The sequence below is a fragment of the Anarhichas minor genome, unplaced genomic scaffold (genome assembly GCF_050575085.1).
Source record: "Anarhichas minor isolate MPS153535 unplaced genomic scaffold, ASM5057508v1 ptg000003l, whole genome shotgun sequence".
NCBI classification, from domain to species: domain Eukaryota; kingdom Metazoa; phylum Chordata; class Actinopteri; order Perciformes; family Anarhichadidae; genus Anarhichas; species Anarhichas minor.
The window spans coordinates 17,661,434-17,686,008 of record NW_027466449.1 but is presented as its reverse complement, the minus strand read 5'-3'; the positions used below and the strand labels follow the sequence as shown (position 1 = coordinate 17,686,008).

The 24,575-nt window shown below is 43.1% G+C and overlaps 3 protein-coding genes across 4 annotated transcripts in view; 2 read left to right on the top strand and 1 right to left on the bottom strand.

Moving 5' to 3' along the window:
• nkain4 (sodium/potassium transporting ATPase interacting 4) overlaps window positions 1–3,853 on the top strand; it is a 45,817-nt gene extending 41,964 nt beyond the window's left edge. Inside the window, exons 7-8 of the mRNA XM_076092354.1 lie at window positions 2,287–2,371; window positions 3,634–3,853. Coding sequence (XP_075948469.1) covers window positions 2,287–2,371; window positions 3,634–3,643 — 95 coding nt within the window. The 3' untranslated portion in view covers window positions 3,644–3,853. The remainder of the gene's footprint in view (window positions 1–2,286; window positions 2,372–3,633) is intronic.
• Window positions 3,854–8,004: 4,151 nt separating this feature from the next.
• Window positions 8,005–11,310, bottom strand: birc7 (baculoviral IAP repeat containing 7). 2 transcript variants are annotated; one of them, XM_076100886.1, is made up of 7 exons: window positions 10,818–11,310; window positions 9,945–10,044; window positions 9,758–9,839; window positions 9,627–9,672; window positions 8,796–9,005; window positions 8,359–8,424; window positions 8,005–8,204 (listed from the first exon to the last, which is right to left on the bottom strand). In XM_076100886.1, the coding sequence occupies exons 1-7, from the start codon at window positions 11,308–11,310 to the stop codon at window positions 8,005–8,007; spliced, it is 1,197 nt and encodes a 398-aa protein (XP_075957001.1). The 2 variants fall into 2 exon arrangements, with proteins under 2 accessions (XP_075957001.1, XP_075957009.1); XM_076100894.1 differs by having other exon boundaries at window positions 9,761–9,839.
• A 1,069-nt stretch (window positions 11,311–12,379) lies between these two features.
• LOC142959548 (YTH domain-containing family protein 1-like) lies at window positions 12,380–22,008 on the top strand. Its single transcript, XM_076100873.1, has 6 exons — window positions 12,380–12,990; window positions 13,766–13,790; window positions 16,719–16,798; window positions 17,978–19,636; window positions 19,810–19,854; window positions 20,706–22,008. The coding sequence occupies exons 1-6, from the start codon at window positions 12,964–12,966 to the stop codon at window positions 20,730–20,732; spliced, it is 1,863 nt and encodes a 620-aa protein (XP_075956988.1). The 5' UTR covers window positions 12,380–12,963; the 3' UTR covers window positions 20,733–22,008.
• Window positions 22,009–24,575: the final 2,567 nt, after the last annotated feature.

Sequence of the window (24,575 nt, the reverse complement as noted above, 5' to 3'; positions counted from 1 at the left end):
CAGGTCCTGATTTCCACTTGAACATAATCGTACATTACTCCCTGCTTGTTTCGGGGCAGCACATAGATGCCTTCGCTGTTGACCTACATTTCTCGAGTGTGTCCACACGAGTGAAAATCCGCTCGCTCCTTCTGCTCGGAGGAAAATGAGCTTGCCCCCTTTCAGTATAACAGGATCACATGCGGCGATCAGCTGCCAATATGTGTTTCCAAGGCCGCCGTCTACACTACAGAGGACATCTAATGCACCGTTTCATGTTGAATGTTTTCCATCATTCATGTTGGTGTTTTCTGATCTCATTTTTTAAAAGCGTGCCATCCACACAGACATGCCAAAACATCAGAAAAGCAATGAACAGCCGATTTGAGCTTGCAGCGTTCCAACATTTCATCAAAGCAGGTTTTTACATTTATTTTCAAAGTGTTGTTTGACGTTTACCACGACGGCTTATTAGGGCCATTGTAGGTTAAAAAAAAAAAAGATTATGGAGCCAGAGAAGATAATATTATGAGAAACTCTGAATTTCCAAGATTAAAGGTAAATTTATGAGGAAAAAAACTCTGATATTCTCTGAGATTAACGTGGCAAATTTACAAGAAAAACTCACAAATTTGCGAGATTAGGAAAAAAAACTATGAAAAATAGTGTAGTACAAAACAATGTTAATGAAAAACAGTGGCGTTAACAGATCGCAGCAGACTCAGAGTAATCCGGACGTCCCTCTCACCAGAAAACTCTAAGGACATAATCCACCATAATCTGTGGTTCAACACAAGCAGTCTGCTGACGGAGCTAACAGTGTTTACCTGAGAGGGAACCAGAGGACACCTCGCTGACGGTGCTGACGGTCAGGCCGGCGTGGTCGGCTGTAACCGCCGAATGAGAAGTGCAGACCGTGAGCTAGCTAGCGGGGCGCGCTAACATGCACAAACATGCGCTAAAAGGCACACGTAGACAAAGCAAGGTGAAGAATGAAGTGAGAGGCATACAACAGCGAGGCGGTAATTAAAGTAATCTGTGTTTTTTTTATGGACGCTGCCATCTTGACCAATACCTATATATAAGTAAAGGTTAAATTAACAACCATTAAAAACCAAAGTGTTGCACTGACAGACTGACGGATGCACCGGCGTCCCCAAGAGCTGTGTCTAAAAATGGCAACCGTCATTATCGTCTAACTGTGGTCCTCAGCACAGCTCGTTGTGGCAGGGAATGTGTCCCTGGTGGAAAAATGAAGCGGAGAATCCCAGGAAACCAGGGCAGGGTCACAGGAAAGGGACGTCCCCCCCCCCCCCACCACCACCACCGCACCCTGTGGCGCTCTGCACTCATCCTGCCTACATATCAGTATTCAGCAGACCCCCTCTGCGTCCTCTTATCAGGATGCAACTGATTTGGCCTTACAGTACTTTCCATGTCTGTAGTAACAGATTTTTTTTTTCCTCTTAAACTAGCATCCGCTATTTGTTTTGGTGCCTTTATTTCTTTTCCACTGACTCAGGTTCACTTTTTCCCTTTTCCTCTCCCGTCACGATGTTCCCAGCGCTTGGACATTGCTGGCCTCTTTCTCTAATCTCTTTGGCCCCCTGTCAGTCAGACCCCCGTCCTCCCCCTTCTCTCTCTCGCTCTCTCTTTCTCTGTCTCTCTCTCTCTCTCTCTCTCTCTCTCAGCCTTTGTGTCCCCCTCTAGAGCCGCGAGCCTTTCCCCTTCGTCTCACAAACATCTCTCTCTGTCTCTCTCGCTCTCTCTGTCTCTCTCTCTCTCTCTCTCTCTCTCTCTCTCTCTCTCTCTCTCTCTCTCTCTCTGCATCTGCACAAAAATTACCCACAATCACTGTTGTCTCCAGCGTGTCCCCCTGTCTCTTTCTACACAGCGCTGGTGTGCTCATCTGCACACCGCACTGCAACTCTTCAATGAGAGAACAAACAGAACAGGTTGAGCATTCGGTCCTCGTGGCTGAAAGTCACCTCTGTTTCTGAGCGATAAAAAAAAAGAAAAAAAGAAAGAAGGCTTTGGCTATTTTGACAGGTGGCCAGCTTTCACCTGTCCCCGAGCTCCTCGTGCAGATACACGGGGGTTTGTGTGGACTCTTTGAAAAGTAAAAAAACGTACCTTTCAACATCCCTGCTTTACATCCGTCCCCGCTGCGTCTTTAGTTTCCATTTCGTTTCTCATTCTACTGTTTGTTTTTATCATTGTTTGTCTTTTTAATTTCAGCGTCTTGTTCTCTTATTGTCTGTCTTTTGATTTTCTCCATGATTTATGTGTTTAATCCTTTGTTTTCAGTCGATTTTATTGGTGGATTTGACCCATTCCCTCTCTACCATGTCAATGAGAAACCATCTCATCTCCTCTTAAAGCCCATGTACCTGTAAGTATGAACGTGTGTCACGCCAACATGTGTGTTTTATGTTCCTGTGTGTTTTCTAAGAGCCGTTGTCTGTTTCCTTTTGTGGTCATCTGCACTCTGGGCTGTACTATTAGTTACCTACATGTAATGAGGGCTGGGTGATCAGTCAATATGATCATTTATCAAAGAAATGGTATCATGATGAAATCAGATCCTGAGATATCGTGACACACAATTGTCGTCTTATTTGAAAATAACAAGCAAATACTGACTCACATTCCTCAGATAATCTGTTCATTTTGCACTGCAGTTCTTAATCATTACTATTATATATATATTATTATATTATTAGTCTACTTTTACTGCTTTTGTTATCATAATTTTTCTATTATTACTCTCTTTAAATGTATCATTTATATCACACGGATTGACTATGTTGTACTTTTAGTATGTTGTTCGTTCTCTACACATCTATTACACGTCTGTCCGTCCTGATAGAGGATCCTTCTCATGTTGCCCGTTAAAAGTTTTATTTTGGGAAGTTTTTACTTTTCCTACGCGAGAGTCCAAGGACAGATGATGTTGAGGTATTGGGCTCTACAGATACAATTGAATTAAATTGAATTAAATGAGAAAATACCTTTTTTATTTGTCAAGTATCACAATATTTTGCGGTATAACCCAGCCCTAACATGTAACTGTTTCAATGATCCACTTACTCGCTTGTTCCAGAGCTTCTTTTAGTATTTTTAATCAGGATGCCGGCGGTCACAAAACAACAGTGACCAGAAACGTGACGGCTTCTAGCTCAGTATCTGGAGCCTTGAGTCGTGTCTGGGGTGTGAACGTCTCTCTGGAACATGCTCCATCCTGTCGGAGGGCTGTAGGGAAAATGGAGGCCTCTCATGACACAGTTGTGTGTGTGTGTGTGTGTGTGTGTGTGTGTGTGTGTGTGTGTGTGTGTGTGTGTGTGTGTGTGCCACGCCGCAGGCAATACGTGATAGAAGCACATGGAGCAAAACACACACAAACCTGTCTAAAATTGGATGAATCAATTAAGTTGTGCAGAGGAGTTGATAACAATAAGTCTGGGAAGTCATGTCGTAACTCTCTGCCAATATGAAATGAATATTTTATGAGCTTCTTGACAGTTTAATCAGCTCCGTCTCTAATGGGAGGGAGGACGTTTCTGTCTGCCCCCAAACCTACAGGGAGTTATAACCAGGATAGATCCATCCTCTGACTCTCTTCTCTTTCTTTCCCCATCTTTCTGTTCTCTGCAGGTCTACGTAAATGAGAGAAGCATCCGGCGGCGGAGGCGACACGGCAAAATTTTCCCACGAAGACAAAATGGCTGTTTTTGACACAAACGTCCCCCCTCAGTTCACTGGAGGGACACGCCAGACATTCCTCCCCTTCTTGATTTCAGTACGCTGTTTACTGGTGTGCTGCCCAGAAAACCAACACTTTCTCAGTTAAGGCCCATTGTTTTCCAGGGAGCGGTGACGGGTTCCTGGAAAAAGGGGGTGGGGTGGGGGGGGGGTGGGGGGGGGGGGGGTTACAGTTCAACAAAGCCTCATATTGTCTTTTTCTTTGAGTTCTCTGCTGAGGTTCCATTGCTGTGACCTGCCCATACTGGTCTCATACTCCCCAAGACTGTACAGAACATGTACAGCGTATAGACAAACGTGTGTGTGTGTGTGTGTGTGTGTGTGTGTGTGTGTGTGTGTGTGTGTGTGTGTGTGTGTGTGCGTGTAATCGGGGACGGCCCAGCGTTCCCACTCTTGCGGTGCCGTGTCTTAGAGGACTCGGTGATTTAGCGTGTTATTGCTGGTTTTGGCTCAGATCTCGGCCGGAGGGCTGAATTACAGTGGAGCCTGTGGAATGAGCTATTGTGCGCCGCCTGTTTACTTTAGGCCAGGATCTGTGTGCATAAATACAGAAGCAAAGCAGGAAGAGAGGCAGGGGGAGGTAGAGGGGAGGTAGAGGGGAGGGAAGGGAACAAAAAAAAAGCACCAAACCTACGGGGGCATCCGTCAAAAAATAGAAAATGTAAATAATGAAACAACAGGGGGGATTTTGGATTTAGAGTTTGAAATGTTGGCGAGTAAGAGGAGTTCAGACGGCATGAGTCTTACTTTTTTTATTTGGGGAGTCTTATTGTCGGTTCTGAAGTGTCAGGTGTTAGAAGACTTTGCTTTGTTGTTCCTCCTCTAACTGCTGACACGTCGGGCTGCTTCATCATTACACGCTCAAGCAAAGGTTACGCGGCGTATTTTTAACTTCAAGTAAAAAAAAAAAAACAATAGCGACTGTTTTTCCCCGTTCACGTTGCATAAAGCGATGACGTTGAGCGGCAGCGGGCTTCAGTGTGGAAGCAGCATGGCCTCCAGCTGAGTCTCCTGTCAGTCCAACGGTGGTGATCGTCTCAGTTGTGATTGTTTTATAGCATGTTTTTTTTTTTACGGGGTTTATATTGTTATAGTGTGTATAACATGTTTAGGAAAGACAAAACGGGTGTCTTGAAGTGTCTGTATATGAGCTGGTTATGAGACTGAAAAGCTTCTACTGTGTAGTTTCTTACTCAGATTTGTTTGACACATGTTGTATTTAGGCGAGCACACGTGGGTCATATCTATACTGATGATAAGTAGCACTTTTTCTCTTTTGTTAATGTCAGATATTTCAAAGTCAGATCCTCTGTTGCCTCACTGGTTGTGTGAATCACTACTGCTCTCTGGTGTTCAGAGGGTTCATGTGCAAGTTGCAAGGCGACTGAGTTTCTGCTTCAGGGTAAAAAAAAACATCCACGATTTGTCTTAAAATGTGTCTGCTACACAGTAAACCTTTCAACAAGTATGTTCGATAACACTTTCTCTGGTGTCTGTAATGCATTATAAACAAAGTTATAATGTGTTATAATCTGCTTATAGCACAATATTATTATAGTTATAAGCACTCGTCATTTTCACAATGCTTTATAACAATAATCATAACACATTTCAAAGCATTTATAATGACTCTTAAGGTCAAATATAACACTTCATAATTATTAGTCACTCTCTTATAATTTCCATAGTTGTAATACATTATAATCGTTTTTATAATACATTGTAATCACTGTAAAAATGCATAATAATGCGATTATAATAAGTTACTTCAAGTGGTTATTGTTTGCTTTAAGTAAAGTGAATAAATATAATTAAATCTATGCAATAAAATGTATTTTCTCATTTTACTTAAATCAGACAATGACCACTTAACATAACGTATTCCAATCACATTGTAATGCATTATGACAGTAATTATAATGCATTTTAAAAAGACAATTATGGGAATTAAAAACCACTATGATCTTTGAACAAAAACGGTCATTGAGTGATTCTGAAGTATTATGACACATGGACTTAAAAGTAATTATAAAAAGCTGTAAAATGTGTTATTATTATTATTATAAAACACGAGGAACGTTTGTTGTGTTTATAGCTATAAGTATACAGTGTGATAAGCCGATTACAATGCATTTATAAGTATCTTTTATAATTATGAATCATAGACTGGGCTTCAAAGTAATTGTCATGAATCTGTGCTTTGCTCTTGTTTCAGTTATTTTCTTTATCATTTGGGTCAAGTTCATTTTTAGCCATTTACATTTGAATCCAGAACATTCTCCGTACGCTACTCGTCTGATTACAAGCTGAGTTTGAAATGGTCTGCCGAGATGGATTTTTTTGGGGAATCAAAAGAGTTGTGAACAAAGAACTTCCTTCTGTTCTCAGTCCTTTTTATCGTCAGCAACTAAAAATATCCTGCTGTGTGTCAGATTCCTCCGTGGTGTCAGATGTTCTTCACTGCCGGATAGAAAGTCAACGAACTGTTAAAATCTTCAGACCGCTTCTGTCGGCTAATTTCACAACGATGAGAGCGACCCCTTTTCATTGGATCGGTCACTTCTCTATCGGCAAGATGCAATAATTTAATGTCTTATCTATGTTTTTTATGATTTAAAGTTTACACACACCCCTGGTTCACTCTTAGAAATACGGGTTCCAAATGGGTTCTTCATAAAGGGTTGAGGTTCTACCCAGAATCATAAAGAAAGGGTTTGTCAAGGCTTCTTTGTGAGACTACGGGTTCCATTAAGAACCCTCTGTGGAAGGAAGAGTTCTTCAAGGATTGGTCAAAGCATGGGTGTTAAAAGAGAACGGCCACAATCGAGAACCCCACCGCCAAAAACGATTGTGAACAGTGAATGCTGTGAGTTGCACCACATGAACCCCGACCCTTCAGGGTTCTAGAAGAAACACTTGGTTTATAAAAGTGTTCTCAGTGGAACAACCTGGGTGGGTTCTAGATGAAACCTTTGGAATATTAAAAGGGTTCTCGGTAGAAACCCCCGGGTGGGTTAAAGGTAATCTTGGAATAGAAAAGGGTTCCCGGTAGAACCCCATGGGTTCTTGTTAGCATCCTTAGAAGGTAGAAATGTTCTGGATAGAACCTCCAGAGAGGGTTCTGGATGAAACCATTACACCAAAGAAGGGTTCTCTGTAAAACCTCTCATAAGTGGGTTCTGGGTGTAACTTTTCACAGGTGGTTCTAGGTAGGGCTGGGCCATGTCAATAGAATATTGATATTGTGATATGAGAATAGATATCTTAGATGTTGGATATTGTGATGTTGCACAAGTGTTTGTGGGTTTTAAAGGCTGCATTAGAATGATGTAATGTTCTGAGACCAGACTGTTCTAGATGTTCTATTGATTGCCTTTCGTCACTTAGTCATAATATCCACATGACTGAAGATTATCAAATATCTCATTGTGTAAATATTTTGTAAAAGCACCAATGGTCAACTCTACAATATCGTCGCAATATCGATACCAGATTTTTGTCTGAAATATTGTGATATTAGATTTTCTCCGTATCGCCCAGTCCTAGTTCTAGGTATAACCCTACGACGTTGGGTTCTAGGTAGAACCCCGTTGATTGTATGAGGACAAGCCGAAGAACCCTTTATGGTTCTAGTTAGCACCCTTTATTTCTAAGAGTGGAGGCTCACAGGTGTGTGGGTTAGTAGAAACACAGAGCACCTCATATTGTAACATAATCAGTATTAGTAGTAAATGCTACTATGTAAACTAGTCTTCCTCTCAGTGCAATACAGCCTCCCCCCCCCCCCCCCCCCCTTTGGTGACTGGATTTAGTGTGTTTGTGTGCTAGTTTCCACTAAAAAACATTCCACCTGTTTGTAGATAATTCTTTTTCTTTGTATAGAAAGTGGAAAAGGTCTTTTTTTCTTCCCGTACCTCTCTCTTCTATTTTGTGTCCTGTGTTGCCTCAATGTGACCTGATTGTGTGTAATCCTATTTATCCAGAACTGTGCTTTGTGTTCATGTAAATAGCTGTCTGTTAATAAAAGAATGTGCTCTTTTAAGGATATTGTGTGACATTCAGTAGACGTGTTTGTGCATGTAAAACAAAAACACATATCGAACAGCTTCAAATGTTCACTATAGAAAACGATCTGTCAGCTGTAACGAGCACGCAGCAATTACTCTTTATTTCGTTTTCTTATCAGTACAAGGTCAAATGAGAGAGCAGAGGAAAGAAACTCAAGGCCACTCGTGCAATGCGACACCTGTTCTCACTGCAGCCTCAGGACATGAAAGCACGAACGCTGCCTCTGATGACGGCTCTGCAGATGGGGCAGTGACGCAGGCTGGCGGCGCAATCGCCACACACCACCAGGTGACCGCAGGGGATGAAGACGATGGACACCAGTTTGTCCATGCACACTTTGCAGGTCCTCTCCTCCTGCAGCTGCCGCAGCAGCTCCTCGGGGCTCGGGTCCTTCGCTGTCGGAGAAAACCGCAAACGGGACAAAATCATTTTGAGTTTCAAGAGTGTTGAGTCTGCAGGATAGAGCGATCGCATGTCAGCAACTCAATGGTGGTATTGATTGTAAATCATTTTTTCCCCCTGCAAAGTGCATAGGGGTTGACCTCTGACCTTTCTCTCTGATGGGTGTTTGTGTCCTCACATTCGCAGCGCTGGAGCCCTGCCTCGTGTCTGGCTCTGTAGGACACACAAGACAGTCAAATATATTATTATATACTAAAGCATTGATATTTGGGTTATTACCATGTGCTCATATTATTTTCTCATGTCAAATTGTCAAAAAACAATTAATTGGCAGATTATTCTTGAAGGTTAGCGTGGAAAATGACAGTATTCAGCATGCTGATCATTAATACCTCTACATCAGTTTTTTTGTCAAATTTTGATCTGAAAAGCAACCATAGCTGTTAAATGTAGTAAAAAAGTAAAAAGAAAAACACATAATTTTCCTGTGAGTTGTAGTGGAGTATAGGTATAGAAAAAAAAAGGAAATACTCAAGTAAAAGTACCACAATGAATGTACGTAAGTACAGTACTTGAGTCCTTACCTCTGCTCTGTGACCCCCTCTGTCTGTCCTGCTGCTCCGCCTGCAGCACGTCGGAGACCAGGTCCGACACAGAGGTGTAGTGCTGACCCGTCAGAAGGTACTTGGTCTGGACCAGACTCTCCACCAGGCCGGCCTCGAAGCCCATCTGCAGCACCGTCTGCACCACGGGAGAAAGCATGGCCGACGACGCTCCCAGACCGCCGACCACATCTGGGAGATGAGAGGGGAGGAAGAGGGGAGGAAGAAGTGAGGAAGAAGTGAGGAGGACGAGACCAGCGACCAGAATATACACATCCACGAGATGTTACGTTAACTATGAGGAATAAATGTGTTCAGCTTAACTTTTATTTGTCAGTGTATTCTGCTAAAATGGATTATAATTGTAAATCCTTCATTGTATGGAATAATTGCCCTGCAACCGTGTGCAACAAATGGTTTCCATAGCACCGCCTAATTACTGCAATCCTCTAGCAAACATGAGCTCAGCTAATTGCACATGCAGCTATTTTGATTTTCAGCCGCCTCCCAGAGGAACAATAACGGACCTGCTTTTCTTCCAGAGAGTCTAATTTGAGATTGTAGGTGTTCTCACCACGTCGATCTGAGAATAAGTGAATAAACTGGTTGCAGCTTTTCTTTGCCTCCATTTGCACGAACTGCAGTGACACTCCCAACGTTTGCTCCACCTTCTCCCCTGTTGTGTGAACAAGCTAGAGAGGATGTTGACACTTCGTGCAGGATGCACGGAGATCATTTCTGGCATCAAATCCAGGTCTATGGTAATAAAGCTTTCTTATTCCCTGCCTTGTTTCTACTGTTTATGTGACTTACCATTTCTGGATCCGATGTCTCTGTCTGTGGAGGTCTGTGATCCGCCCTGGAAAAACAAACTGTCATTTATCAATCATCATGCATCAATGTGTGATCATAACGGCTGCTGTTAGAGGAGTGAACGTTCTCACCACAGTGTCCCCCAGATGGAAGTGAGAGTCCTGTATGTTGCTGATGTAATCCTGCCCTCTCTCCTGGATCAAAAACTCACATCTGAGAAACACAAAGACTCCGTCTTACAAATCTTCTAAAGCGTGAATGCTGAACACAAAAAACACACAAACTTTTTGCATGTGTTGGAACAAGTCCTGCTCTTACCGTGGAAACCACTTGGCGTGCTCCTGCCAGGGGTCGTCTCCCGGCTCCCAGTTCCTTAGACCTCCATCGCAGTGGAAGCATTTGACGTTGTCGCCGTGACCTGTCAGGATGAGCAGGACTATTGTTATGCTTACACACTTTTTTCTGTTATTATTTCTGCTATTATTGGTGCTTATACTCTCATATTTCTCTCATATTGATTATATTCTGTTCATTCTGTAAACTTGACATTTGTTGCACTTCTGTCCATCCTGGGAGAGACATCCTTCTTTTGTTGGTTTCCCTGAAGTTTCTTCTTTTTGTTTCTTCATGTTAAAGGTTTCAGTTTTTTCCTTTTCTGATGCGATGTTGTAAATTGCACAGAATGTAAAAGCCCTCTGAGGCACATTTGTGATTCGTTATATTGAGCCATGAGAGTCTTTTTACAGAAACTCAGTTGTAACATCTCATTACTCTCCCTATGTCCTAAATAAAATAAGAAAATAAATCACTTCATAGATCAAACTGTAAAAGGAATCAATATCGTGCACAAACTAAAAACCTTTCGATAATGACACTAAAGCTGAACCAACCTCCTCTCTGACACAAAAATGTATTTAAATATTGTATTATCACATTATGTTGCACTTGTTTTTTTGACTCTGTATTGAAGCTGTTGAACTCTACTTCTCTAGCAGCCCCAGCGTTGTCCAGGTTGTTCTGTCCACAACACCATGACTCAGCAGGACAATTGTCCCATGAACTCTCTCACAAAGAGAGGTCACTCCAGCAGTGACCGGGGTCAGTGCTGAACAACTGACAGAAATAGTATTATCACTCGAATGTTGCTATATTAAGGTATTAAAGAAGGAGGATGTAGGAGACAATGAGCACCTGTGTAGAAAAATCCTGCTCGTGCGAGAATATCTGGCTGGACCGAGGCCTCGGTGGGCCAATTGTGGAACGTGGTGAGCCGGGAGTCCTCCGCCTCCATCTCCGGGTAGACCGCTTGCCCGGCGGTCCCCTGGTCATCCATAGTCATCCTCTGGAGCTGACTCAACAGCTGACCGTCCACGGAGTCGGAGGATCCGACTTGGAGCGGGATGTTCCCCACGGCTCGGCCCAGTGTGAAGCCGCAAGTGGGGAAATGCCTCTCGTGCTCCACGGCGGGGCTGTCCCCGCGCACCCAGCATCTTAAAATCCCCCCGCAGCAGAAGCACTGGACCTTATCCCCGGGGCCCAGGAAGAAGAAGCCCGCCTTGGCCAGCGCTCCACATGTGACGGGCGCATCTGCTGACCAGCTCTCAAAAGTTCGAAGTCTCTCCCCTTCCCCTCGCATCCGGGGCTCCTCGAGGACGTGCGGCGCGGTTCCCCTGTCATCCGTCATTCTGTGGCGCGCAGCTTCGTCTCGTCTCGTCGTTGCGGTCCATAGTGGAGCGCGCACTGAAGGTGAGTGCAGCACACCAGCTGAAATAATCTGATCAGCTGCGGGGGGCCTGCGCTGCGGCCTACGGCAGACGGCTTTCCAGAAAGGCCACCGAATGCCAGAACGTTATGCGCTCATTGATCCTTGAATGGATGAAAAGCCTGAACGTCGCTCCGCCTCTTCGGACAAAACACGTGAAGCATTTCAGAAAGAAAAACAAACAAACACTATGGCCCCATAACAACAAAGTTATTAAAAAATACCATTGTGAAAGCTTACAACCTTGAACTTTTAAACCATAACCCTACAAGAATAGAATGATCTCAACAAAGGTCTGTAAGACAAATAATAAGGATGAAGGTTAATGAGTTAAAAACACAATGAGTCTCTTTTATTCTTGTTTGTGGGATTTATTGTGGTGTCAAAAGCTTTTCAAAATTTTTTTATCACAACATATTTGTCTATTAATTGTAATACTTACAACACTCATTAAATATTTACACAGTCTATCTATAAAAAGTAGCATGGTTTGACCTTTGATAGATTTGTATGGGGGCTGTGGGTGCATCATTGCTGCCTCCTGGTGGCGACAGAGAGTAATAACTACTGAAACGTGTAAAAAGGCCAGAACACAAACAGCTCTAGTGCGATGTTGAAATAGCATCTCATCATTATGACTTATCTCATAATTATGACTTAGCATTTCATCATTTTTGTCATTAAATCTTAATTTTATTCATCACAGTGTCAGAAATGGGCTTCCACATTAATGGAATCACAGATATTAACAAATAAAATCAAACAGAGAAGGATGCTTCAAACTTTTGCACCCCCCGCGGGGAGCCACGTGCACTGCAGCTCAAAGCCCGGATGAGAGCAGCCATTGGGGAAGTGTATGAGCTCTCTCTCTCCCCCCCCTCTCTCTGTCTCTCCCTCCCTCTCTCTCTGTCCCTCTCCCCCCCTCTGTCTCTCTCTCCTTCTCCCTCTCTCTCTCCCCCTCCCTGTCTGTTTGTCTCTCTCTCTCTCTGACTCTGTCTCCCTCTGTCTCCCCCTTCTCTCTCTCTCCCCCTCTCTCACACACACACATACACACTCTCTCGCGCTCTCTCTCTCACTGTGTGTGTTTCTCTCTCTCTCTCTCTCTCTCACACACACACTCTCTCTCTCTCTCTCTCTCTCTCACACACACACACACACACACACACTCTCTCTCTCTCTGTCTGGAATAATAAAGACAAAGTAAAAGGCGACCGAGGAGGTGCAGAAATATTCTATAAGCTCCAGAAAAGCTTCCAACCGGCGACACATAAACGTTTATTTTTGGACTGCTTTCGGACCACCAGTATCCGGAGGCGACAGACTTTTAAACTGTGGAAGTTGAAGATACTGGTGCACACAGCGGAAAAAACACACACACACAGCTGAGCTACAACTGCTAACTCCACAACACACGCTAAGCTAAGCTAAGCAGGTAGCCGACATAAGCTAACTGGAACTGAGCTGTGTGTGAACTTGCTGTTTTTTTCTTTTTTTCTTCTCTCAAATCACGGGGCCTTGGGGAAAAAAACCCAGTCACAAGCTCCGGCTGTTGTGAGAAGACCTGCTTCATGAATAATGTCTGCCACAAGCATTGACCCTCAGGTAGGATTGTTAGTTTAACCCCGCTAACGTTAAGCGAGTTATTTTTTATATTGGGCTACGGCTATTCATTGGAAGTGCTAAGCTAGCTAGCTAGCCGCTGACGTTAGCCGGGTGCATGTAACGTTAGCTATTAGCTACAACGGCTACATTCTGGCAAACGGTTAAATGTGTTTTTAACGGACGTTTAAAAGGAATGACATTTAAGTTATACGTTAAGCATGCAAACCCGTGGTAAACACATCTTTTAACTATAATTATATATCTGTGGAGTCAACGTAGTAGGAAGAAAACAACAACTATTTTAACCACTAACGGCACAATACGTGAAAGCTAACGTTAAAATGATTATAACAAGAGGTTCAAGCTAACTTATTCAGTGAAGCTCCAAGTTTGTGTTTATATTGAAGGTGGTACGAACACCAGCATTGTTTCTAGGGTGACTTTGTCTAAGTTACAAGCTGCTATTTACGCTATTTGCGTTTATAAAAGCCATTTTAAAGAGGGCTAAGCCACGTTAAGCTAACTAGCTAAGTTGTGCGTGCGTTAGCTAAAGTTACAGACCAAATAAACGACTAACTATTATAGCTAAACTGTATTTATGTACAGCTTTTCACTGGTGAGCAACGTTGGGTAATCATGTTGCATTGCGTCTGTTCAGGAAGTAGTCTTAATGTTGTGAGTAATACAATAAAAAGCTGCAATCAGTCAGTCTCAAATCAACTGAAAATAACCGTGTTTATCTCCTGTTTTTCCTTTTCATGCTACATGTGTGCAGAGATCAAAGGGACAAGCATCTAAAGGTGAGTTGTACTGTATTTGTTTGTGTATACCTGTTTATCCTGGGCTTATAGCTCCTCTGACTAAATCTGCATCACATACACTGTTTTTGATACACACTTCTGTCAGGCTACACAATATTTTAGGAACATAACATATATGAGTTGTGGAGGCACAAAGTACTGTATTTGTTTGTGTATACCTGCCTATTCTGGGCATACCTCCTCTGACTAAATCTGCATCACATACACTGTCTTTGATATACACACTGCTGTCAGGCTACACAATATTTTATTAACATAATATACACATTCATGGATAATTTATTGTCATTATGCAATACAGGGATGCACAACGAAATTCAGTTGTAGCCCATTTTCAACACAACAAACGCATGACAAAGAAAAGCATTCGTACATATATTTATATATGTGCACGTATGCAGAAAGATGCTGGGTCTTGCCACAGTGTGTACAACATGTACAAATTAAATCAAATGATGAGTTACTTTGACTGTATTGTGTTTATGTTCTGAAGAAGTTAGTATGACATAAACAATATCAGGGTCAGGGGTCAAATAATTGAGTACTGTGAGACACATCGGAGTACAACATCCATCATGTCATTAAACGGGCGGCTTGTGTGGGATGATACTTTTATGTCTTTGTTTGCTGATAGTAGGCACGATGAGAAGATGTCCATGATGCTCAGTTTTAACCTGCACGGTGTTGATGCCATCCATTGAAGCAGTTTCTAATGTTATTGGCAGTTCCATATTTGGCACACCCAAAGCTGTCTTTTTAGGATCACGCACACTCGGCCCCTGTAGCCTTGACAGGATAAGGATACGGCTGTTTATTGTCATTGTAAAAACATACAATGAATTTAAGTTGGCGACTCAGTCAGTACAGCAGCAACAGGTAAAAAATGTATAAAAACATTAAGACAAGACATTTCTGATTTAAAACAAGACAGTAAATAAATATATACAAGATAAAACACACGCATCAATGGCTTTAAAGTAAATAAGGTGCTTTGTTAAAGTGTTTCACTGCAGCACTGTCCGGTGTGAGCTGGGTGGGGGTGGGGAGTGATGGAGGAAACCGCTCTGGGGAAAAAGCTGTTCCTCAGCCTGTTAGTCTGGGTTTTGATAGTCCTGAATCTTCTTCCTGATGGCAGTGGAACAAACAGAGAGTGACGTGGGTGTGTGTGATGTCTGTGCAGATGTTGCTGGCCTTCTTCTGGAGGCGGCCAGCATACACAGTGTCCAGGTCAGGGAGGGTAACTCCCACAATCCTCTGTGCTGTTCTAACCACCCGGGCCAGGTCCCTCCGGTTCTCTGCTGTCCAGCTGGCATACCACACAGTAAAGCACTGACAGAGGATGCTTTCAATCACACTTCTGTAGAAGTTTACCAGAAGTGCAGGGGGCAGGCCAGCTTGTTTTAGCTTCCTCAGGAAGAAGAGCCTCTGCTGGGCTTTCTTCACCAGGTGTGATGTGTTCAGGGACCAAGTGAGGTCTTTAGTAATGTGGAGCCCCAGGCATTTGATGCCGTCCACCCTCTCCACCTCCTCCCCACTTATGTAGAGTGGAGAGGGTGTGGTCTTCCTGGATCTCCTGAAGTCCACTATGACTTCTTTGGTCTTGGTGGTGTTCAGGACCAGGTTGTTGTCCGAGCACCACTCAGCCAGATGTTGGACCTCCTGTCTGTAGTGTGTCTCGTCGTTGTTGGAGATGAGTCCCACCACAGTGGTGTCGTCAGCAAACTTCACTATTGTGTTGGAGGAATAGGTGGGGGAGCAGTCCTGGGTGAAGAGGGCCGGGCTGAGCACACAGCCCTGCGGTGCACCAGTGTTCAGGATGGTGGTTGTTGATGTCAGGTTCCCTATCCTGACATTCTGTGGTCTGGTTGAGAGAAAGTTGTGAGTAAAAGAGAGATTGTAGTCTGCTTGGGATCTGGGAGAAAATTCATTCCCAGCATAATCCACCTTGCCACTGTCCCGTCCTTATTCTGAGGATATTTCAATCATATTCCTTAATGCACCGGTTCTGTTTTCCATCCCCGTTCACCGTTGTTCGTGCACATCAGATGGTCCTCCTCCTGCTGCCACATTATTCAAAGTGCTCAGTGAACCAGGAAAGAGGAGCTCTCCTTGCCAACGGAAGAGGAAACAAAGGCAAAGTCCTTTCGTTCTGTTTTGCTAAAGAAATATGGCGGTTTCAAACATTTGTGAAACGTTTGTGAAGCTTCCATGGATGTTTTGTTCATGCTTTAGTGTCTGACCACAGTAAATCTGACCACAGAATCCTTTGTGAGGGGGCAAACTGCAAAGTTTTATAGCCACCTTTAATCTCTAGAGATATTGTGCAAGAAAATGTTAACATAATTCAGAGATCCAGAATGTTTTTGCATAATGCATAATGATTTACTGGATATTCATTGTTGTCAGTTCCTCCGCAACGTTAGCGGTGGCAACGCTGTTGTTATGGCCTTGTAATTGGATTTTTTTTTTTATGACGTTCTAGTCAACTTTGATTTACTGCAGTCGGTGAAGGAGGCGGAGTGACAGGCAGGTCTTGACTCACGCCTCGCTGGCAGCACGCCACGGGCTGATTCACCTCCAGGAGAGGCTCGGCTTCACATGGCTCACTGATCATTTAAAGAACGTTTAGGGAAGAACACGTGCACACACAAGGTGGACAGAGAGAGATTACGTCATTGGATAGATGGATATCAATACATCTTTAAATGGAGTTATCCTTAAATCTATTGTGTGCTGTGTTGTAGCTGAGCAAGTTAAATATGCATTTTATTTTGTTTTAAACCATGACTACTAAGTCGATCATTTCAAACTCAACTTTATAACTAAAACAGCTATTGCTATCTCTGTCTTCAAACAGTGAACATGTGTATTTAAATGTACATTGATGTCATTTTTCTTTTGTTGCAGTGCAAAATGGTTCACTGCATCAGAAGGAGACGGTCCATGACAATGACTTTGAGCCTTACCTCACCAGTCAATCGACTCAGGTAAACCTCAACATGCCTCATTCACGAACTGCACACACACCTCGTATCTTAATGCGTCTCATATCAAAACAGAATTTATTCAAATGGGCTTTAATAGACAATATTTAAAAGAGTTAATTTATCAATTCATTGGCCAAATGTATTAAATCACTATATAATTGAAGCGCTTAATCCTCATCAATTATTGCCATAATTAAATAAAGTATAATCTACTATAAAATATGCTAAATATTTCAGAGCTTCTTTTGAGGTTTCAAATGTCTGTTTCAAATGTCTGTCTTCATATTTTACAACACCATCACCCTAAAATAATTAGCACTATTTAAGTTTTTTGACCTCAGTGAAAATGTTGTTTTTAAAGGAGCGAAACGCCCCAAAAAATATGGATTGAAGCAGAATATTCATTTAGTAAAAACGTGGTGAATATAGGAAATTATTACATCAATCATTTTCTTTGACTTCACAACGCTCTGGAGTTATTGGAAATGTTTGTATCACATGAGTGGAATCTAATTCTACAGATAGTAAAATACTAAGAATATGATGTAGCCTGATCTGAATCTGCAACCGTGCAGAACTACAGGTTCGTGCAGAAAGTTCTGGCTGGATGTCCTCACTTTCACCCTCATTTACTGGACACGTTCCAATAATAGCAGGTGGTCCTTGTCCTCCTCCACCTGGTTCCTTTTCTTCTGTTCTGTCTTTTTGTTCGCATTAACCTTTAAATTAAATGTTTCATTTGTACCTGAGCCACAGTCCGTATCTCAGGGACACGACATTCACCGCCTCGGTCGTTGCATTTGTTTTTGTGTGCACGTGTCACGACTACGATGTTAATTTTAACGTTTTAAAAATTGTAAAAGAATGAACATTTCTACCCACATATTAGTAAATGAGGCTGATATCTCTATCTTAAGACGATTGTTTGTTATAGTGATTTTATTTTATTATTTCTGATATCAGTAATACAATCACTTCTAAAATAGTCAAACTGATGATCTGTTCAGCATTACAAAACTCCTGCTATGTTTAAAACAAACACTTAGTTATTACTACAGAAACACAACAGGATATGATTGTAAGTTAGTCACTCATGTAGATGTAGAGTTGTATTTACATCATAGACCTGATTCAGTCAAACTGTAAGTCCCTTGCTAATGTTGTGGCTCTGCTGAACAGAACAACAGCTACCAGTCCATCACCGACCCCTACCTGTCCAGCTACTACGCCCCCTCCATTGGATTTCCGTATCCCCTCAGCGAGGCTCCCTGGTCCACAGGCGGGGACCCCCCTATTCCGTACCTCACCCCCTACGGAGCCTTGAGTAACGGAGACCATCACTTCATGCCGGACACGGTGTTCGGGCAGCCGGGGGGCCTGGGGAGCAGCATCTACCCCCACCGGTTTAACTTTTTCCCCGAAAACCCTGCCTTCTCTGCTTGGGGCGCGAGTGGCTCACAGGGCCAGCAGACTCAGAGTTCAGCCTACGGCGGCAGCTACAGCTATCCCCCCAGCTCCCTGGGGGGCACCCTGTTGCCCGATGGTCAGACGGGCTTTCACAGTGACACCCTCAACAAAGCCCCCGGCATGAACAGCCTGGAACAGGGTATGGTCGGCTTGAAGATCGGAGGGGACGTCACCGGCCAGGGCTCGGGAGTCAAGGCCGTGGGGTCCGTGATCGGGGGGCCGGTGGTGGCGACCACGGGGAACGGGGCCACGCCTATCGGGATGCTGCCGCCCAAACCCACCTCCTGGGCGGCCATTGCCAGCAAGCCCGCCAAGCCACAGCAGCTGAAAGCCAAGGTTAAGCCAGGGATGTCCAACCTGGGGGGGGCTCTTCCACCGCCTCCCATCAAACACAACATGAACATCGGGACCTGGGACAAGGGCCCCGTGACTAAAGTAGCCACAGCGCCACTGCAGCAGCAGCAGCCTCACGGTCTGCCTCCTCACGCCATGCCTCTTCAAGGCCACATGCAGCAAGGACCCATGCACCCCCCACCGCCCCAGTCTTTGGTGCAGCCCCAGATGCAGCCTATGGCCTTACAGACCCACCATCACCAACACCAACACCAGCACCATCAGCACCATCAGCCACCGCCTCAGCCCTACCAAAACCACACCCAGCCCCCGCAGCCCCAAACCCGCTGGGTGGCCCCCCGCAACCGTAACCAAGGCTACGGGCAGGGCGGCCCCGGCCACGACGGAGGCGTGATGGGGATGGTCGGTGGCGGGAACTGCGGCCCTCAGACGTGTGCCAGCCAGGGACCCGGTGCAGAGTCCCACCCGGTGCTGGATAAGCTGCGAGCCTCCCACAGCTACAACCCCAAGGACTTTGAATGGAACCTGAAGAACGGACGTGTTTTCATCATTAAGAGCTACTCCGAGGACGATATCCACCGCTCCATCAAGTACTCCATCTGGTGCAGCACGGAGCACGGCAACAAGCGGCTGGACTCGGCCTTCCGGGCCATGAACGCCAAAGGCCCCGTGTACCTGCTCTTCAGCGTCAACGGCAGCGGCCATTTCTGCGGCGTGGCGGAGATGCGCTCGCCGGTGGACTACGGCACCAGTGCCGGTGTTTGGGCGCAGGACAAGTGGAAGGGCAAGTTCGACGTGGACTGGTTGTTCGTTAAGGACGTGCCCAACAGCCAGCTGCGCCACATCCGCCTGGAGAACAACGACAACAAGCCGGTGACCAACTCCCGCGACACCCAGGAGGTTCCTCTGGAGAAGGCCAAGCAGGTGCTCAAGATCATCGCCACCTACAAACACACCACCTCCATCTTTGATGACTTCTCCCATTATGAGAAGAGGCAGGAGGAGGAGGAGGAGGAGGTGTGCAAGGTGGACACAGTAATCTCACTGTGTTGCCGTCAATATACCAAAAATATACATACACCATTACACATGTTTGTTTGTTTGTTTGCAAATTGTTTTTCTAGTTAATTTGTGTCTGAGAGGCTAATTGTTGTTGTTCTCTGTTTGCTCTCTTTTGCTCCTTTCGACAGACTTTTGAACCTTCTCCGATACCGAACCGCTCTCGGTTGGATCAGGTAAAGAATCATTTTATAATCATAATAATAATAAGTAGTATTTTCTTGTTAGTGTCATTGATCATCCCACGAGTAATAAGTAGGGCCTAGAAATAATATCTCAACATTTTCACAATTTCTCTTAAACTACTAATATTGTTTAATTTAACCCGTTGATGTGTATGATCACACGAGTGTTAACATTTTGGCAGACTTGTCTGGACTCTGAGGTGCTGTTCTGAAGTCAGATTGCTCTTTGTATTCTTATTCAGTTTGACAAGATATTCACACACTTGAAATTCAGTTTTCTCCGAAATACAGTTTTCATATTTATTGTATATTTATTAGTATTTTTAATCATTGATTTTATTTTTAAATTTTTGATAGACTGACTAGCTGACTGACTAAATTTGAATTTCACATTAACCAGAAGAACGCTTTTATTTTGAAGTCACTTCTTACGCGCTCTTACTTACTAAATACAAATACACAAAACTAACTTCAGGGCTGGTTTGAGCATCTTTTTCTAAGTGGACGTCGGGATCTACCATCACCGTTTACAACCTCGAAATGTAGAAACTCTTTGGAGCTTCACTTCCTCCGCTCTCTCCAGGGAGACACACACACACACACACACACACATAGATAGATAGATAGATAGATAGATAGATAGATAGATAGATGGATGGATGGATGGATGGATGGACGGACGGACGGACACTTTTTTTCCTCCTGATTGATGAGTGAAGATTAAATATTGTGATATCTGATCCCTGCTCAGAATAGATATATGTAGACCTCGTTAAAATGTGCTGTTATGTCATATTTAAATGTCTAATGTTATTTTATTTTTGTGTTCTTTTCCCCAACAGGAGCGCCAAAACAGGAATAAACAATAGAAGACATTTATCCTTGGCTTGATCAACAGTTACAGACTAGGACTTTTGATTTAAGAGACAGAAGAATATGAAAATGCAAAGTCCTTCATTTTTTTTTTCTTATTTAATCCTGGTGAATCTCTGCCATTGTCGAGACTTGTGTTTTTTAATTATTTTTTTTGCCCCCATGTACCGCCCACCTCTTGTGCAGGGATAACAAGCTGATTAATGTACCACCACCACGCTCTCTAGTCTCTTCTTCCCGCTCCATCCTCTTCTCTCACCACACTGGTTCTCTCTCCTGCCCCTCATCTCCCACCTCTTTCCAATTGAATCAGGGTCTGACTGCACCTCGGAGGAAAAAAACGAAATCTGCCACTTTATATTTCAGTACAATCAGGATCGGACGTGTCCTGCCCCTCGTTGTCCATTTGGGGGCAACATTGCCATGCTTCAGAGGTTCTAACTGTGCCAACAGGGTTGGAGGATCCCAAAGGCAACGTTCGGACTTGGAGCCGCCACGATAATAAAACTTCAATGTTTTATCTATTTTTCATTCAGATCGACAAAAATCTCTATTTTTTGGCTGACTACTGACAATTTTCATTTCAGAAAAACCTGTTTTCTGGAGCCTTAATGTTTTCGTTTTGTTTTGTTTTTGTTTTCTAATTATTGGTGACTTCTCAAACGAACTGCTCAAACAGTGACACTGCTGGAGAAATCAGGGATAAGTGTGAAGTCACACGGGACTCGAGACATTTCCGAGGATGAATTGCAAAGGCCTCTGGGAAAAAAAAGAAATAATGGATTTGTCCTCCACGACCAGAACTCTCACCGTTTAAAGTCAGAAAATTGTACTCTTGCCATCCGTCACGCCCCTCTGCTTCGCTCCGTCTTTAAGGGTCTTTTGTATGTTTCAGATTCTGCTTCGTGTTCAAACCCAGTCTGAGAGAATAGTTGCATCCACCATTTTAAGTTGTTTTATAATCACAATTATGTAATGATGTAACTGCCACATTGAATGAATTGTTGCTTCTTCTTTTTTTGTTTTTGTTCCACAACATGGGGGGGGGGGTTCACATATTTTTCTCCATTCACTATCATTCTGTCTTAATCCTGTGTTTGGTTTTTCCCCTCAAATTTGTTTTTTGCTAATAAGTCTTTCATGTTGGTCGTAATGCTAAGCTTTAACGTAGGAGCCTATATATTCATGGAGAAAGCCTAAAAAAAATGTATAACCTAAAAATTAATGTAACTGATTTACTATCGAGTAAGAAGAAAACAAATAAGAATGAAATGTGGCTTCTGTGTGTTTTTTGGTGGTTGTTGCCTAAAGAAGAAACGTTAGTTTTAGACTGAAACCGTCGATACAGTGAAGTACTTTCAGGAACAAATAGATTTGATTCCCCGTTCTGGTGTCGGTCGCTTCAGAGCGCTTAAAACTAGATTACAGTTTATTTGTCAGTGAGCGTTGGAGACCAGCAGGTTCATTTTCTCCGTGTGAGTGTGAGTGAGTGAGTGAGTGAGTGAGAGACAGACAGACAGACAGACAGACAACCTAAACCCCCCCCCCCCCCCCCCCATTATTGCATTGAGACGTCAGACATTCTGCTCTCGTGTCGATAGCTATGATCAGCAACACGGTGAACGTGTTTTCCCTTCTCCGTCGCTCTCTCCCGGTTACCGTGTAGGGTCGGGCTCGGGTGGCTTGTGATCAAAGGGCTCCACGTGCACGATGAGTGTCGGTGTTTAGTTGCAATAGAGGGACGTCAGGTTATAGATACGGAAGTCTTATGTATCAACACAACACGTTTAATGATCAATGACATGCAATATTAAAATAGACTTATCTTCTATAGGCCACAGTTTGTAGTGAGGCGGTAACTTTGTTCAGATGATCCATCAGAGAAGAAATCGAGCCTTAAATAAAACTGTCCGTTCAGAAACTGTTGTGTTGATCTCATGACCACCTGTAGTGACGTCGCACACACACACACACACAGGAAGCTCTGCGGGGCTCACGTGTCTGAAAAGTTTTCTCAGCTGGATTAGTTTCTTTTCTGTTTTCTATTTGTTTTATTTGTCATAGTGTTGCTACAGCTGACTTTACTGTATCTGCACTGTTATCAAAGCAGAGCTCTGTTTCCACAGCAGCAGATATGATGGAGCACTAATGAAGGTTTACGGTGTTTAAAATGTATTGTAACGGATATAAAAAGGCTTATCCTTCATCAGTAAGTGCAGAGTGTTTGATTAGTGGCTCATTTGATATTTAAAGACAAGAGGCTTTAGGTTTTAATCCTTTTTTTTTTTTTATAATCCAGATGTTTTTCCTGAGGTGCCGTGTACACAAAAAACGAAGTGTGATAGTTTTATTTTACAAAATGATGTATTTCTTCCACACTTTGTTTTTTAGATTTCCCTTCACAGGAGCTCTCCGTGGTGCTGATTTCCTGACGTGGGGTGAACTGCTGGTGGGATTCTCCAATCACGCGGTGAAGTAAAGAACTCTCTCTGGAGTAATAAACACTGTAAGTGACCTCATGTTAAATGGAGATGGAGATATATGACTATGAAATGTAATAACGTTTTAAGAAACAACGATTTAAAAGACTGTTTCATCTTCTAGAGATCACCAGCTGGCAGTTTGTACAAATCTTCCCCTCAAGATTTAAAAGTTTGTTAAAATAAGTCACATTGGATGAAGTTCTGTAAAAGAATAATGCGTGCGTGTTATGGAGTGTTGGTACAGTTCCACATAAAATAATCACAAGAGAGTCACAAGCAGAAAACTGTGCAGCTCGGGCTTTATTTGTGGTCAACATTACAAATCATGATTTAAACAAAAGGAAATCACATTCAGACTGATACAGCAAACAGTGTAAAGCTTCAATATATAACGAGTAAAGACTCCACAGTGATGTCCACTGACATGAGACATTTAATATATTTAGGTTATTTAAATTATTTAGTTTATTAAATGTTTTTTTATAGTTCAGGGACCGTGTACAAAAATACATAAATCTCAAAGAAGCTTTGCACCAGATTTAGCTATTAATTAATGCATTTTGTTATTCAAGTATGGGAACGCATGAAAAAGTTACATGAAAGTCTGAAATATTGACCCTATAATCTACGTGACAGAAAGTAAATATAGCTTCTGCCAAATTCTTCTATTTGTGGTTAAATAGATCCTGTTTAGGTCATTTATTAATTCATGCTAAATGTATTTTATCTTAAAAAAACATTAGGTTTGTCATTAAAAACTGTTAGATTTAATATCTTCCTTTAAGGATTGAGGGGATGAAGTCTGATGCATTATTCTCCTCCAGTGAAGTCTGTAAAGGCTTTAAGTTTATTTCATGATAGTGTTGAGTCCCCACGGCCTGTAGGTGGCGCCAAATCCCTGAAAATGTCTACATGTTGACTCCATCCGACTAAAACGCTGCAGCCATCGTCGAGTGTGTAGGCCTGAGCTGTGAGGCTGGCCTACTTTTGTTTATGAAATAATGTATTACTGAGCCTGTAGCACGTGAGCCTCGTGTTTGGCCTCTGATACATTCAGTAGAATATGTTAAACCTTCACAATAAGACGAACGGAGAGAACATGGCTCCTAAAGGTGGAGAGGATGGAGCGGCTGATGTTGCCATCACCGGACACTGCACACGTAGCCATCAGGAGCATTAGCCAGGCTTAGTGTGCATTTGAATTATAAATATAGATTATTTTTTACATTTTATATTAAGGTCCACTCGCCCACTTTAAAATGAATTAACCTGATGCCTCACAATAAACATCTTTTTTAAATTCCGAATAGATGAACATTGCGTGCTTATACATGAAGCCAGCCTTTCAACCAAATC

Coding starts and splice junctions, on each gene's coding strand:
- LOC142959548 (XM_076100873.1), top strand. CDS start 12,964: ATGTCTGCCACAAGCATTGACCCTCAG. Junction 12,991..13,765: donor CCACAAGCATTGACCCTCAG/GTAGGATTGTTA, acceptor ACATGTGTGCAG/AGATCAAAGGGACAAGCATC. Junction 19,637..19,809: donor AGGAGGAGGAGGAGGAGGAG/GTGTGCAAGGTG, acceptor TCCTTTCGACAG/ACTTTTGAACCTTCTCCGAT.
- birc7 (XM_076100886.1), bottom strand. CDS start 11,310: ATGACGGATGACAGGGGAACCGCGCCGCACGTCCTCGAGGAGCCCCGG. Junction 8,425..8,795: donor GAGGGGGTCACAGAGCAGAG/GTAAGGACTCAA, acceptor TGTGTCCTACAG/AGCCAGACACGAGGCAGGGC. Junction 8,205..8,358: donor AACACCCATCAGAGAGAAAG/GTCAGAGGTCAA, acceptor TTTCTCCGACAG/CGAAGGACCCGAGCCCCGAG.